Source organism: Ciconia boyciana, chromosome 22 (genome assembly GCF_034638445.1).
Source record: "Ciconia boyciana chromosome 22, ASM3463844v1, whole genome shotgun sequence".
Classification (NCBI taxonomy): domain Eukaryota; kingdom Metazoa; phylum Chordata; class Aves; order Ciconiiformes; family Ciconiidae; genus Ciconia; species Ciconia boyciana.
Window position 1 is genome coordinate 3,118,339 of NC_132955.1, and position 16,076 is coordinate 3,134,414.

At 52.8% G+C, this 16,076-nt stretch overlaps 1 protein-coding gene across 1 annotated transcript; it reads left to right on the forward strand.

Moving 5' to 3' along the window:
- The first annotated feature begins 7,541 nt into the window (after positions 1-7,541).
- On the forward strand, positions 7,542-9,585 carry NXPH3 (neurexophilin 3). Its single transcript, XM_072885979.1, has 2 exons — positions 7,542-7,639; positions 8,854-9,585. The coding sequence occupies exons 1-2, from the start codon at positions 7,583-7,585 to the stop codon at positions 9,583-9,585; spliced, it is 789 nt and encodes a 262-aa protein (XP_072742080.1). The 5' UTR covers positions 7,542-7,582.
- The last annotated feature ends 6,491 nt before the right edge of the window (positions 9,586-16,076 follow it).

The window sequence follows — 16,076 nt, forward strand, 5'->3', positions numbered from 1 at the left end:
AGATTGTATCATGTTTATATTGCCTTTTCACAATGATAGGACCATGATGTAAATATGGGACGTGACCTGGTAAAATGTTACTGGGACGTGAACCCTTTTCATCTCCAATTTATCATTTCACATCTGCCCCGGAAACCTGGTGGCATTGCTGTTTGCTGAGCCCAGCAGAAATGAGCGGTTAAGCTCCATCCTGCTCCGAAGGAAGGAGATGCTGCGTGAGATGCGAACCATCACCTCCACCAGCGATTCAGCCAGCAGAACGCCCTGCATCGCCTGAACGGGCAGGATAAATGACTTTTTTTTTCCCCTGAGGTCTGTGGTTTCAAGGCGCTGGGGTTGTATCGGCTGCCTGCACATGCTCTGCTGTCTTATGGGAGGATTTGCAGGTCAAATTAAAGCCTTGCTTTGAGAAAAATCCTGCGCTCTACACCCAAAACGCAGGGAAGGGCTACTCATGGCTCCAAACCCTATCTCTGCACAAACACTCCTTTGGCACGGCTTTGTTTTCCCCGGGATTATTTATTTTCCCAGAGAGACTCCAGTTGCCTCTTTGGTTATTTTTATGAAATGATATTCAGCCTCGTGGGGTGGGAAGGAAAATCGGAGCCACCTGTCCCTGGAGGAGGGGGACCCGCTGGGGCCCTCAGGCTGGAGCCGAGCACCCTCGGGGCAGCCAGCCATAACACCCCTCGCCCAGCACCCCGGAGCAACGGGGACCCTCTTTCTTTCCAAACCCCCCAGAGCAGAAACAAGAAATTTCTTTGCTCCCCCGTTTGGCCTGAGAAAACCAAATGAGCCAAGATAGAGAAAACCCAAAGGAGATGGGGATGAAAAATCATCGAAACCCTCCGTAGCACAGCAAAGCAGGACACGCTCGTCCTTGCCGGACGTCCGGCAAGGGTCCCCGACTTTCCCAGGATAAACATGATTTTTGCTTGCAGAATGGTGTTTTAAATGTTTCCTAGGTTATTCAGTTTTCACGTGCGATTTGGGCCATAAAAAACACCGTAACGTGGAAGGTGGTTTTGGGGAGCATCCACCACGCCCAGGCCAGCAGGTTTCGGGGTTCGCTGCCCTCGCAGCCCCGGCAGCGGTGGGTGCACCCAGAAACCAGGCGCTGCCCAGAGCAGCTCCCTGCTACCCTCTGCAGTCGCACAGCAGAAGGGCTCACTCGGCTCGCAGCCTCCTGCCTGGCCCCTTGCAAAGGCAGGATTTACCCCCACTCCTTCCCCAGCCCATCCTCCTGCTCCCCACCGGGGCGTACCCCACATCACATCACCCCCAGATGCAGCAGCGCATCCCCAACCGTGCCCGCATCACGAGATATTTGGCTCCAGCTTCACCTAAACCCCCAGGTTTGCTCTATTTTTAGGCAATGCCTGGCCAAACCGTCTCCCCAGCTCTTTAGGAAAACCCTGTTGCCTGCAGGAGTCCGCAAGAGAAAAAGGAACCGGGGAGGACCCTTTTAATTTGTTTTCCCACTTAAAAATCCAAACAGGCTCCCGCAGCCTTAGCCAAGAGGTCTTGGCACTTGGCAAATGCGCTGCGATTAGGTGTCACCTTTTGGAAATTATTATTCTTCATTACTGGAAAAGGGAGGGGAGAGACCCGTGTGCACGGCTGGGAACAGGGCGGAGAGCTGGGGCAGTGCAAGAAGCAGGATTTAGAGATAATTTTCCCAGGAGCAACATTATTTTATATTTTAGCATCCAACAAAGTAGCCTGATGGGTTCCAAAGGCAAAACCAAACTGCTCTTTGGAGGTACCCAGGTTACCAGCCCTGGCAAGACGGATCGTACCTGGCTGGGAGGGTTCAGCTGGGCCTGGAGAAGGGCTGAGCGCAGCCAGAGACGGGGCTGTCGGCTCCAAACCTCCCATCTGGCAGCTGAATTCGGACAAGGGTTTTAGGAGAACTTTTCCCAGGACAGTGCTGGAGCCCAAAACACGAACATCCCTTTCAGATACATTCATTAGACAAAAAAAAAAAAAGAGCTGCATTATGTGCATGAACACCAGCAGACGCATGCACAGTGATACTTTGGGGGGGGAAATCTGCTTGTCTTGCTGTGCGGCAGAGGATGCAGCACGATGCAGCTGACCGGCACCCAGGAACCTGCCTTCTCCCCCCGCAGCTTTGCTCCCGGGCCCCTAAACTCAAATCAATCTGGAATAACTATATTTACCAGCCTGGAGAAATATTTTGCTACCTGCTAATGAAATGCTCTGTGAGAGCAAGGTATGAATTAACCACTTTTCATATATTTCTGGGTGCCAACAGCATCCACCTGCCCCCTGTGTGTTGGGAGCACACTCCTCCGCATCAGCCCAGCCGAGGAAGGCAGAGCACATCCAGCAGCTCCTGGAGAGGAGGCAGGAGACAGAGCACTGAACCGTGGCTCAGCAGAGCTGAGCTGAAATCTCACTGCTGTGGCCAAATAACCTTGGGGTGTTGGGCTGCAAAATAAAAATAAAGATGGCAGCCTCTTTCCCAGAGTAACTGGATGGGGAAAGGGCTGCACTGGGGGGATACACAGCATCTTAGGCTGTATATCCCTCTTAATCAACACCTGAATTAATTATCCTCCTCCCCTTACAGCTGTCAGGCATTTGAAGGCTTGGGTTCCCACTCTCGCTATGCTCCCTTGCTTCTTTTAAGTCTCTGCATAAGCCAGTCTCCCTGACCTCCCGATCTCCGCTGTCTCTGCCAGAGCATCTTCACTCTCAGGGTTGGTTTTTTTTGGTCTTTGGCACTCATATTCTTGACAGCGCTGCTTTACATGCAGCTGCTCCAGCTTTGCGAGAGCAGCTTCATGGGTTTACGGGGGCATCGGACCCGCTGGGCAGCTCTGTCACGCCGCATCTCTCCTCCACGGCACGAGAGAACCGAGCCCTTTCCCTTCGGTGATGAACCTTCGAGACACCTGCCTGGCACCCTCCAAAAGCCACCAGGACCCCACGGCACGTGTCTCCCGTGTAGCTAAGCTGCCCCTGTGTACGTGGATGTTTGCGGCGTGTTACCAGAGAAGATGCCCAGCAGCACCCTGCCCCAGATCACTGCAAAACCCTCTCCCTTGCTGTTACTGCTAGCCATGCTGTTACTGCTAGCCATGCTGTTACTGCTAGCCATGCTGCCAGCCGCCAGCCTCTCCCCCACCATCCCACACCTGCACCTCAGGTCACTGCAACCTTTCTGCTTAAAATATATTCCCCCTTCCCGGCTTTTTTTTGTCTTGCTAATCTCCTTCTAGCCTTAATTCTGCTGAGGTTGATAATGCCTTGTAAAAGCAAAATGCTTCCAAAAATAAGGCCCGTTAATAGAAGGCTGCCTTGGTAAACGGGAGGTGCTTGCCAGAGCCTCTCCCCTCCTCATTTCACTCCCTCCCGGTGCTCAGAAGCCTGTGATTTCTCGGCAGAGCTGAGCTCCCCCCAGCCCCCCCCAGGCTGAGCCCATCTTCCCAGCACAGGGTCCCACTAGAGGGCAATAGAAACCCAGGAAAGGAAACGCGGAGCTCGGGCTGAGCAGCACAGGGCAGCAAGGGCCTGGCAGCACCGCCAAGGCTGCCTTCGATTCAGCTTGCAGATAAATCACACCATAAAATAAAATAAAATAAAATAAAATAAAATAAAATAAAATAAAATAAAATAAAATAAAATAAAATAAAATAAAATCTCAGCTGCTCCCCTCTAGCCCAGGTTGCTTCCCCCAGGTGGGATGTGCGTCGGGCGAGGTGCGAGAGGCTGCGTCCTCCCTCTTCCCCAAAATCAGCCCTTGCTCGCTGCAATGGCAACAGCATCCCTCCCAGAGAGCCAGATCCCCTGGACCTGGGAAAAAAGGGTTTCCCAAAGCGCTAGAAACCACATGGGTAACGTTCGATTTTGGAAATCTGCACAATCTGAGAGTATATTTTTACAGCAGCCCCTGGAACCCCAGCTGGGGTGGCCGGACCGTCATGCTAGGTGCTGCACAGAGAAACGCAGCTGGAAGAGCCCCGTCACCCCCCCGTAATTGTGCCCCAGGAGTGCGTCTTGCCCACTGGGAGAAGCCCACGCAGGACAATGAGGAAGGAGCAATTTTGGTCACTGGATCTTCTGTTATTGCAAAACCCAGCAGAATAAACTTGCAAAGGCCACTTTGGCACCCACCAGCTGGAGCTGCGGCTTCAGAGCAGCCAAGCCGAGCGAAGGCAGAGCCAAAACCTCAGCACCAACTCACCCCATCCTCATCAGCAACCCAGCAAGAGGCCGGGATGCCCCTTCCAACCCTGCCACCATCCTGGCCTGGGACCCTCCTGGGAAAAAAGCAGCAGGGACAGGAGATTTCTTTAGATGTACTGAAAGCATCACCCAGCCTTTCCATCACCTCCTCCCACCCCAACCCCATCCCATTTTACAGCACCAAGAACATATTTGCCAGTGTTTAAAAGGAAACCTGTCCTAAATGCTGGCCCAGGACTCGCCTGGATGGTTTTATTTCCACCATAGAGGCCCCATTTCTGCACGGGAGGGGCAGGAGCCCACTTTTACCAAATGGGCCCCTCAGATGGGCCATGTAGGCTGGGATGCATCCTCGGGCGGGACGGGGAGACACATCCCCACCGCTGCCCCGGGAAGGTGGAAGCACCAGCCCCATGCTCACCACGCTCGGGCTATTTAAGTAGCTCCAGAGGGAGCCATCGCAGCACAAGACAAGCTAGAGCAGCTCCTAAATCAGTCCTTCTTTATGCCACTCCAGTCCCCAGCTCCCTCCAAACACCAGGAAATGCAGAAAGTCGCATTAAATCATTTTTATCCCTTGTTCTTCCTCCTCGTCCTGAGCCGTGCTGACCTCAGCTCAGCCTTGCTGAGTCGCGAGGAGCCAAATCAGAGCCACAGAGCTGCTCCCCAAAAGCATTTCACCACCCAGAACCAGCGTGGGAATAGGTGGGATGTATCCAGCACGGTGGGGGGGTGGTGTGGACCCAAGCCCACACGGCACAGACGGCTCCAGGAAGGCTGTGCAGGAGATGCAGTGCTTGGAGTGATTGAAAAGCAGGTGATGGCACAGGCATTTGGAAGTTTTATGAAGATCTTTTATCGAAATCACAGTCGTTAGAGACGTGCAGCCTATTAAAGGTATCCAGCATGCCGCTGGGGCCAGGACAGCATTAGTGCCACCATATATTCTCCAACACTGTGTTCCTTCTGGTTTTAGGAGGCCCCAGGGTCCTTCCAGCACTGCTCTTGGATGAATATTCTGGAGCTTAATAGCCCTGGCTACCAGGAAGCTTTTTTTGAGGGATTCATCACTCCTTTGCTCCCTTTGGCGCAGGGTGGCCAGGGGAACCGGACTCGCAGGGCTCCTCGCCCTCCATTGGCATTAAAGAGGTGTCTTGCCTTCCCATGCCCCAAAATGCCACCGCTCCATGGGAGCAAGTGCCATCAACACCGAGCAGGTTGCTCAATAGCAAGTAAAAAGTGATTCAACCCCCAAGTAACTCCCATGGCATCTGTCTGAGATGGTATTTCCAACCTGATTCCCATTTCCAACAAACCCAGGAGGCAACAGGCAGCGCTGCAGCCAGGCACCGTAGATGCAAGCAGCGGGCAGCAGCCACCGTGCAGATTTGTCGCCCACCTTCCTCCCTTCCCCAAAACCGCAAGAGAAACCTCCCTGTCCAAATCCCAGCACTACAATCGCAGTCAAAAGCTGGACCAATTTGCTGTGCAGATGGGAGTGCTAGCAGGGCATTCGGCGAGAGCATCCTGCATCTCACGACATGCTCTTTCCCCCGTAGTTTGTTCATCTTTAGCTTCGCTGCAAGATCTGGCTTCCCAAAGCAGCTCAGGAAAAGGGGGAACACAAAAGGCTACAGAGAGGAAGGTAAAGTGATGTAAAGAAGAGGAATCGTCGCCTAGGGGTTGAGAAAATACCAGGTTTAATTCTAGTCCCGTCCCTGGCAAGTTACTTCTCAGTACTGCAACTTCTTCTGCTGAAAGATGGGAAAAGGACAACTGCTGCCTTCAGTGGGACAAAACCCACAACGAGCAAATCTGTCTTTCTGTAACAGCAAACCAGTAGCTTCTGTTTCCTTTCTAAGGGCAATGCTGCTTGCCATCCCTTTACTTCTGGGATAATAAAAAACTCAAACCGCCTGGCTTGGGGGAACAGGATCTGCATTTCCTTGTTCCTTTTATGATTTCCCAAGTCGAAGAGGAGCAGTGCCCCAGCACAGCTATGATTCGCCACCTCCCCACTCTGCCATGCAGAGGCAAGGGGAGAATGTTATTGCCCAGACTTACACACACATGACCATAAACACAAAATCACAAATAAATTCAAAATAAACTTCCTACCTGGCCTGTGCCTCTTGCAGAGGAGATGCTGGACCCTCCAGGGAGGAGGGAAAAGCTCCACATCCATTTCAAGCGGGTAGAAGGGGCCACACGCAGACCCCAGAATCAAAAGACCCTGGAAATACTACAATTCACTCTATTTTTAATGATTTTAAGGGTGGGGAGGGAAAGAAGACTGCATGGCCACACGATGGGGGAGGAAGCATCGTTGCAGCAGCCAGTATTAGAGAAAAAAAAATTAAACCTCCCTAATAAATCCAGGCCCAAAGAGTCTCCCCTCACCTCGTCCATCACTCCCAAAGGGCACAACCGCTCTGCCCCGTACCCGCGAGCGGGTGCCTCCCTTTGCCAAACCCGCAGACAGGTCCTGCAGCCTCCCGGGGGGGGGACTGGCAGGAGAAGAAGCCTTTTGCCTTTTCCTGATGGCCAGGCTGGAGGGAACAGGATGGGGAAGAGCTGAGCCCCGGGCCAGAGGGTAATGCCACAGTCCTGCCTGTTCCCCTGGTGCGAGATAAAGCAGTTTGTAAGGACAGAACCAGTGACCCCAGTGGGCCCCCCCAACTGCCCCCCCACCCCGGTTCGCTCCCTTCGTGCCAGTTCTCCGCCACCCGCCTGGGATGCTCCTCTCTGGGGACCGATGGGGACTCCTTTGCACGACGGCTCCCCAGCCCTCTCCAGAGCACCCACAAGCCCTGCCAGAGCCCCTGAGCCCCCCGGGTCCCCCATCAGCCCCTGGGGACCCGCCGCCCCCAGGGGCCGGTTTGCCTGGGCTGCAGGCAGTAAAGGGTTACGCTCGGAGGTGCCGCTCTGCTCCCAGCACCTGGCAGGGGAGGGAGCGAGGAGGGGATGGAGCGGAGTTTCATTGAGTCTCCGACAAGGCAGCGAGGAGCAGGCAGAGGGGCAGGCAGAGGAGCAGGCAGAAGAGCAGGCAGAGGGGCAGGCAGAGGAGCAGGCAGAGGAGCAGGCAGAGGGGCAGGCAGAGGAGCAGGCAGAGGAGCAGGCAGCGGCAGCAGGTGAAGCCGCCTCCCGCCGCCCGGTCCGGCAGAGCGGGGTGGGAGCTGCCGGAGCCACCATGGGCCGGGGGGGGCCCTAGGAACCGGCTTCTAAAGGGGGACAACCCCTTCCCCTCGCTGACATCCCTCGCTTAAAAAGAAGGGAGGGAAAGGGGGGGGGGGGGGAATAAAACCAAACCAAACCAAACCCTCTCTAAATTTGAGATACGGCGAAGGCGGGTGGCACCGGCTGGAAAATGCATCTTCCTCGGAGCTGCATCGTCCTCCTCATCCAGGGGAGCATCTCTCTGCTGGTGAGTGCTGGGGATAGGGAAGGGGGGCTGCAGGGGCTGGGGGTCGGGCTGCCAAAGGGACAGAGGGGTTGGCAGCCAGGAACATTTCCCAAATCCGTTTGTCCATTCTCCCCCCCCCCCCCTCCACCCCCTGCCCTGAAAAAACAAGCGTCCCAAAACTTCGGTTATTTTGCAGCAGGTGGGCAACGGGCAGGGTGGGGGGGCAACGGGCAGGGCTGGTGATGAAGGTACCCTAAAAATCTGCAGTCGTCGTCCGCCCCCCCCGCCCCCGGCACAGCAGTCCGGGTACAGCTGCGGGGGGCAGCTCGCCCGGTCCCCCCCGGGCTGGGGCAGAGCTCCAGCACAGCCCGGCAAGGCCGACCTCGACCTCGGCTTCCCCGCTGCCTTCTCTGCCAGGTGAGCCCTTCGCACCCCAGGGATCACGGCGGGCGTTTGCTCGGCACCCGAGCTCCAAGGGCGATGGGGCTGCAGAATCCGCCTCCCACCCAGGCACCCGCTGGGTGCCCACAGCCTGGCAGCAAGGCACCCCCCCCCAACCCCTGTCTGTGCTTATTTTGAGGTCCACGGCTGGTTGCAGGCAGAGCCCCCGTGCCGGCAGGAGGAGAGTTTGCAGAGGAGCCCGTGCATGGCTGTTAGAGGCGAAGGGCATCTCCCCGGGGTGAGAACTCACCTCTGCACTTTGCTGTCCCTCGTGCTGCCACGCTGCTCCCAGCTCCGTCTCTCCACCTAACCCTAACCCATGGCATGGTTTGGAGGTCAGAAGAGGGGTCCGTGGGACGTGCTGTCAGCAGCAAGACCGGTGCGAAGGCCATCAGGCCGGCACCCTCGTTGCAAGTGTGCGTGCCCCCCCATAGCACCCTCTCCTCAGCATCTGCAGAGATCCCCTGGGTGCAAGCGCTCTGCCCTGAGAGAGGTGCCACTGCCAGGCTGCACCGGCAATGAGCAAAATGCACCCGTCCCGGCTCCTTTCACCCATTCCCCGAGCAACCATGAGAAGAGAACGAGAGGAGGGAAAAATTGCTACCAGAAGGGAAATAGGGACCAGAGAGAAGTAGAGAGGAAAGGCAAGAGAAAGGGAAATAAGGAAAGCAAGGATGGGAAAGAGGACGGCTGGGTCACGTCTGGAGAAGTGGGGTGACTCTGGAGAGCGAGACTGGGAAAGGGGGGCAGGCACCCATCACCCATCTCTCTCTCTCCACCATCGCTCTGTTCAGGTGATCTGTGGCCAAGAAGAACCAGGGAAAGGTGCAGAGCAACATGAACCCAAGACCCAGGAGAGAGCTCAAGTGCAGAAGATGAGAGGGCTGTTCTCTCCAAAGTCCCTGTTAACTCCAACCTTACTGCAGAACATGACCATCCCGGAGCTGGTGAGCAGCTCACGGGAGTTATGGGATATCCTGGACAACCTGTCCGAGCGGGACCACGCTCCACACCCCAGAGGACAAAGGGACTTGGGGCCAGCCTCAGGCAAACTTAAAAAAATTTTTGGCTGGGGAGATTTCTATTCCAATATCAAGACAGTGAAATTGAACCTCTTGATCACTGGAAAGGTGGTTGATCATGGCAACGGCACAGTCAACGTCTTCTTCCGACACAACTCTACTGGGCAAGGGAACATCTCCGTCAGCCTCGTCCCCCCCACCAAGGCAGTGGAGTTTGACCTGGAGCAACAGATCTTCATTGAGGCCAAAGAATCCAAAATCTTCAACTGCCGCGTGGAGTATGAGAAAGTGGATCGTGCCAAGAAGACCACGCTCTGCACTTACGACCCATCTAAGACCTGCTACCATGAGCACACCCAAAGTCACGTCTCCTGGGTCTGCTCGAAGCCCTTCAAAGTCATCTGCATCTACATCACCTTCTACAGCATAGACTACAGGCTGGTGCAGAAAGTGTGTCCCGACTACAACTATCACAGCGACGTACCCTACTACCCCTCGGGATGATGCGCTCTGCCCATCGCAGGATGCCCCGGTGACGAGTGGGTGCTGGGGGGGCAGGGGGAGGGATGGGGACGGTTTTGTAAGCAGGGGCAGGAGCACAGCAGTCCCTAGAAACCAGAAGCAAGGAAGGAAGAGGAGAATTTTCAATTTTCCCCAAAAGCTCCAATGTCAAGAGGAGGAATTTTAGGCTATGGGGTACCGGCGTCACTAAACCTGGCCTGGATCCGTGGTCTTTAGAGACTGGTACGTGAAGGCAGGGTCTGAATCTAGGATACAGAAAATAGGGCATAAAGCCACAATCAGGACTTGGGTTTCTCAGTACAATAATGGATTTGCCTGGATCTAGGCCACATGATCCTGAAAGGTTGGTGACCAGGCAAAGAGGGCTCCAGAAGCAGGCTTACACAGCCTGGAGCCAGGGGAAGACCTCATGGGGGAGAAAGGCACCCGATGCCCTCCATGGCTGTAAGACGTCCATGGGCAGCCACATCATCTCCATGTCCAAGTTCTGCAGCGGCAGGAGCTGGAGCTGAGTTTTCCCATGTCGGGATGCAAAGGGCTGCCAGAATGGAAACGAGGAGCCAGGACGGGTGGGAGGGCAGGGAGGGACCTTCCTGGGGTGCCACCCCACCATGGCTCACACCGGGCACCACGGCACAGGGGGGTTTTGGGGACTTGAAAGTGTGGATCCGCAGGTAGAGAAATCCTGGTGGAATCTGTCAAATCTGCTGACACAATATATGATTCATGTGTTTCCCCTGACACACTGTGATTCATGCGTTTCCCCTTCATCTCATCCATGCTTCATATCACTGCTGGCTCCCCAGCGCCCACTCCCATCCTTGCCCAGCCACATTTGGCTCCAAGTGCTGCCGTTCCTCGGTGCAAACGTGCACGCCCGCGTGCGTACATGTGTGTGAAGTGGAGCTCTGACTGTAGCGTTTAATTTACTTTGAGGGGGGAAAAAAAAAAACAAACACAACAACGCTGTCCTTGAGAGAGAGAATAAAGTTTTCACAGTGGCACCAAGGCAGGTCAAGTGTTTTTACTGAGAGCAATCTCAGCCTCCTTGGGGGAGAAGGAAAATAAACTGGTGGGGTTGTAAATGAGGCACAGGGCATCACCTCCCCCCATGTCCAAACTCGGCTCCATTCAGGTGCATCTGAACTCACCCCTTCTAGTAACTGGGCATTGGGTCCAGCTTTGGGGTCTGCTGGGACTCGGACTTTCGTCTGGACACTTGGTTGCTATCGCTCGTGCATGGGTTCATTCTGCACCACTGATGGGTATTCCCAACCTCCTCCCCTTCCCCATACATCCAAACTTCAGGCTCCCACTTATGTGGACACACTCCCTCCTACAGAGAACACCAAAAAGCAGCTTTCCCCCCCAGCCCTTCATTTTGCCCCAAAACTCCCCATATCCAGAGCACCAGGGCAGCTCCAAGAATCACCTTATGCCAACAAAACCCCACCAGAGCTACGAGGCAGGTATTACCACGAGAGCAGGTTTTATGCTTCAGCCTTCACAAGTCAAATTCCTTCTCTACAGCTTGGAGAGAGGTTTGCTGGCTGCCGGCAAAGTTTCATTACATGCACTTTTACATCTAGACAGAGGCCGGTTCCAAAACACATCGAGCAAAGAAAGCCTTTTAGTGCAATAATCAATGGGAAGACTTTTACTCCGAGAACAGAAAGTTTAAAATGCTTTGAGAGCACGGTTTCAGAAAATAACAGGAGCGGTATTTGATACTGGGGGGGGGGGAAAACCCTACCACAAGCTATCTCACAGAAGTATGTTCCCCAAGGGTTCATGCTTGCTTTAAGGACGAAACACAAAAAGACACGTTAAACCCCTTTCTGCCAGCACAGACAAAACAAACAAAACCACCACACACAAAAGTTGCTCATTTGGAGAAATTTCAGACAATCGCCATTTGAAGAAACAGAGCAGACAGCGGGAGCAGAGAACCAGGCTACAAAGGATGCACCATTGTCAAAAATGATGTGGCAGCCGCAGTTACTAGGAGACCAGGACGGGCCATTATTCGGGCTTGGGAGAAGAGAATTCCTGCTACTGGAGTCACAACCTGTGCTCAGAAAAGAAGGATTTCGCTGAGCTGGAAGACAAACAATACAAGAGAAAAAACAAAAAATCCCCACACCCTAAATCCGCCTGCCCTTAACCCCACGCCCCCCCCGCTCACGCCTTGCTACCATGAGATGCAAGGGAGAGCCTTTGCCCCAACTCATCGGGTAAAATTTCCCTCATTAGGGACTAAGTCAAGGTGTACTTGAATGCATTCGCTTATAGCTTATGATTATTTGCTCTGTGGGGTGTTGCTCAAGCTGTGTTGCACCGTGGAGGCTGGCCACGGAGTTGTTTCTGCTTCTCGAGCAGAGGAGTTAAATCCCTGCAACTGCCTCTGCTGCAATATTACACAAGGAACCAAGGTTTAATTTCTTTCCCCATTAGTAGATGGACATAAAATAGATTTGGGGGCGGGGGGAGCTACAATTTATCCAAATGAAGTTCCATGAGTTGCAAACTTCATTACAAATGAAGCAGCGTGTAATGACTGTAGAAAGCAGACTTAAAAAATCCTCCGTGACACCAGGGTTCAGCAAAGTGCCACAGAAGTATTCGCAGGCATTTTTGCAATTAGAGCCTATCTCCATTTATAAAATGCAGCCCCTTATCATCTTCGATAACTCAGAGGACGGCCAATCTCTTTGTCTCCAAAGCAGGAAAAGCCCTGATGGGAACTACTTACCACTGTCATCTACAACTACACAGTGAATGTTCTCCATCTCCCATAATTAGCTCTCTTTAGTTTGTTAATACTTTTTCCTCTTCCCCACAAAATCCTCCTAATTTAAATTTCATGAGTCTCCCAGCCGAGCTAACCTGTGCTTCTGCACATTCGGAAACCGGCTTCCCAGAACAGCCTGCTCCACCCTCCCACCAAAGTCAATCAGCAGCCCCCAGCCACTAATTGCACTCATTACGGCTGGTGGGGACCAGTTGATCCGGGGTCCCCAGCACCAGGATTAGATGAGTCAGAAAAAAAATCAGGAGCCAATGGATTTGCTGCAGGAATACCACCACCCCAACATCTCCCCAGGCCTGACACCGCTCTCCATCCCAGGGTGGTCGATCCCATCGCTTCTGCCTCCTCTGGCTTTAAGGACTGAAGTGATGAGACTTCCACCATCTTCCTTAAAATGCTGTTTAATACTTGGGTAATTCTCCTGTTAAGATAATTTTCTCAACTCTGTGCAGTCCAAGTGTTCCTTTGTTAATTTTACCCTATATAGTAAAAAATAATTTGGTGTAATGAACCTCAAATAAACCTAAATCCATCTCTCTGTAGGTTACTGGGACCTCTTCTCCCTTTGTAGTCTTCCAGTCAATCAGACCTTGTCTTTCTACCGTTTCCTATTTACCATATCCAAAAAACCCAGCAGTGGCCTCAGATTCAAATGAGACTCCCATGGGTAGCTATCACCTCCAAAATGTGCTAATGCATTACTCCAGGATTTTGGAAAGGACAAATCTCACAGGGAGGCACGATTTAATGCAAGGATGGCACAACCAGACCCTTCTCACCACTACGACAGCTTCAAGGCATCAATTTTCCTCAACTCGGGGTTGGTCGGGTTTTTTCCAAACATAAACATTTTTAGCAGGTTCCAGCCAGATGCCACGGTCTCAAGCAAGAAGGAAGTTTGTTCATGAAAAGCCTCCAGACAAACGAATGAGCAACAAAAAGTTGTTGTCACAAGAGCCCTACTTGAAGTGAGAACTTCTTTAAAGGCATCAGCATTGCGGAGGTGCCAGCCTTTGAGGTTTTCACCAGAATTTGGCAATATTTGGAGCAGTTCCCAGGGCGGCGGCTATCAGAGCTACTTAGTTACTTGAGAACTTCAGCTTCCAGAAAAACAAACAAATGGCTTCATCACAAAAAACCCCCCAGGAAAATCGAATTTCTAGAGGCTTAGATGTCACAACACTAATATAAACCTCAGTTTGTGTTAGATTTCATGATTTCTACATCAAGCTTGCTTTACGGTCTCAGGTTTTCTTTTGCCAAGTTTTTAGGCTGGTGATACTGAAGTTCCTGCAACTGGCTGAGTGTGTGTTTTGCTTGGAGGACATTGGATGCTCAAAGCACTTATATTTTTGTTGCTCCTGTTTTTTGCGTCCCCCCAAGTCTCCAGCACAGCTCCCCGTGTCACCAGCGATGTCACAGCTCCCGTAACATCGCTTGCTGGGACAAGCCTGGCCCTTTTGTTCCTAAACCAAACTGCTGAGGTTGAGCCTCACAGAGGGAATCCTGACCTAAGTGCTTTCACAACACAAATAAACACATTCTATGGTTTCATGCCCACACTATCAAATGGCTAATAGAGCCTTCGCTGAGCTTTAGCTCAGACGGGCTAGGGCTGCTGTGTGTATGCAATGCTGCATCTTTATAGAGATTATTAGACTTTAATGAGGTCTAGTGAGTCAGCCAAGCCTTTATGCTTGTAATCCCCCATTTCAATAGCCATAGGTAGCTCCTGGATGCATTAATGTTGCTGGTTCTCCTGCTCTTCTGGGCGCATAAAAGCAACTTTGGATCCGATTTGGTTGTTATTGCTAGTGCCGGGCCAGCGTCACGCTGAACACAGAGCGACAGCACTTGCCCGAGATCTCAGGACAGGTCAAGCAGCAGAGCCGGGGCAGCACGGGTGCCCGGGGTCCCGCTCCAGCCCACGGCCCCCCGTCTCACCCGGGGAGCCGATGAGCCTTTCAAGTCCCCTTGAAATCTCTTCACCGCCGCTCCGTGTCATCTCTTCTTTTGCAAGGGAAGTTTCTCCTCTTCGCAGACCACGCTTCACTGTGCCAACGCAAGCTGTGCTAAAGACAGACATCTCGTTCTCCAAGCGGTTCGAGAATCTTAATTCCTGGGCATAAATCCTGATCGTGCTATTAGCTTTTCTGATAAAGTTAACCAAGTTATTCCAGGCCTTTGTCTAGTCTGTCTTATCTCTCTTTATAAAGATAATATTCATTTGCCTTCTGGGGATGGAGTGAGACTGCACGATCATCAAGCACTCTGGAAATCCTCCACTGAAAGGGGAGGCAAGCAGAAATGATTATTCATGAAATCCCCAGTGTTATGACTTGTTATTACACGCAGTAGACTAAAAATGCAAGTGGGCTGAATGCATCATGTATTTGATCTAAGAATTATTACAGTTTTGCCAATTAGACCCAGAACCCAAATACAACCACTTCCCTCCTCCTCCTCCCGCTCCCCTGCCAGAGCTTAGCACCAGCTGCCGTTTCATAAACACCACCATTTCCCCATCTTCCTGTGCTTTCAACAAACTCCAAAAGCAGCAGGTCTCTGATTGTTTTCCCTCCAATTAATGGCAGAGTGCACTGCTCTCCCAGAAAGACGCTGCAACGTGTAATGTCACATCACAACTGCTCGCCCATCAGCAGCTTTTTCCTGCCCGAGAGGGAGTCGTGCCAGGTGGGTGGGTGAGAAAAGCATCCCTTGGCATCCCCCCCCGCAAACCCTCACCTACCTGAGAGCATCAAACACTGCTTCGGCTGGAGGGACAGGGCTCGAGGGTTAAGCAACCGGGCTGCTTTGCTGTTCAGTGCACTGGTGGCAGGACGGCATCCAGCCAAGCGCCGGAGGAATAGGGCAATCTGCTCCCTTAGGGGAGCTCAGCTCGTACACGCTGTTCTGCAGAATAAGGCCTGAACCTCCTGGTGGGAAGGAAGGATTTACTTTTGCCTGAGAGGTTTCCAGACCTACCAGAGCACCCATCTGCTACCCAAACGCCTTGTTTCCTAAAGGCTTGTGCCCAAAGAACAGGAGGGAGATGTGATGCAGTAACCCCTTCTCCTCCAGTCCCCTAAGGTCACCACTCACGGTGTGGTTTGCCGTTTGCTGTGCTGGAGTGTATCTGTTACCATCCGGATCGTGGTGAGGGTTTCCTCTCATATCTCATTAGATTGCAAACAGAGAGACAGGAAGAGCCGAGTACAAGAATAGTGATTTTTTTAAAAATAGAAATATTCCCATTTAAGTGCTGTACGGATAATTCAGACTTACTTGGGTTGCACAAAATCATCCAAGAGCGTTGGGGTGCGAGGGTGGCTGCAATCACAGCGCTCGGCTCCGTGCATGCACAGGAGCAGGGTTGAATTAGCATTTGTGGCCCAAAGAGCCCTTCCCTGTGCCCCCGGGGACAGGCAGAGCTGGGCCAGTTGGTGTCACAGCCCTGAGCCTGTGCACACAGGAGCCCTCCATGCCAGCGGAGTCGGGGATAAACCAGCACCAAAGGCTGCAGGAAAAATCTGAGCGAGACGGAGTTGAGCAGATCGTGGAGGAGAACAGTGTCTGTCTGATGTTCACACACAGACGGTCGCTAAAGCCTGAACAAAACGGATGGGGGGAGGAATAGATTTTTAGGGGAACATTGGTCCAAAAC

Coding starts and splice junctions, on each gene's coding strand:
- NXPH3 (XM_072885979.1), top strand. CDS start 7,583: ATGCATCTTCCTCGGAGCTGCATCGTCCTCCTCATCCAGGGGAGCATC. Junction 7,640..8,853: donor AGGGGAGCATCTCTCTGCTG/GTGAGTGCTGGG, acceptor CGCTCTGTTCAG/GTGATCTGTGGCCAAGAAGA.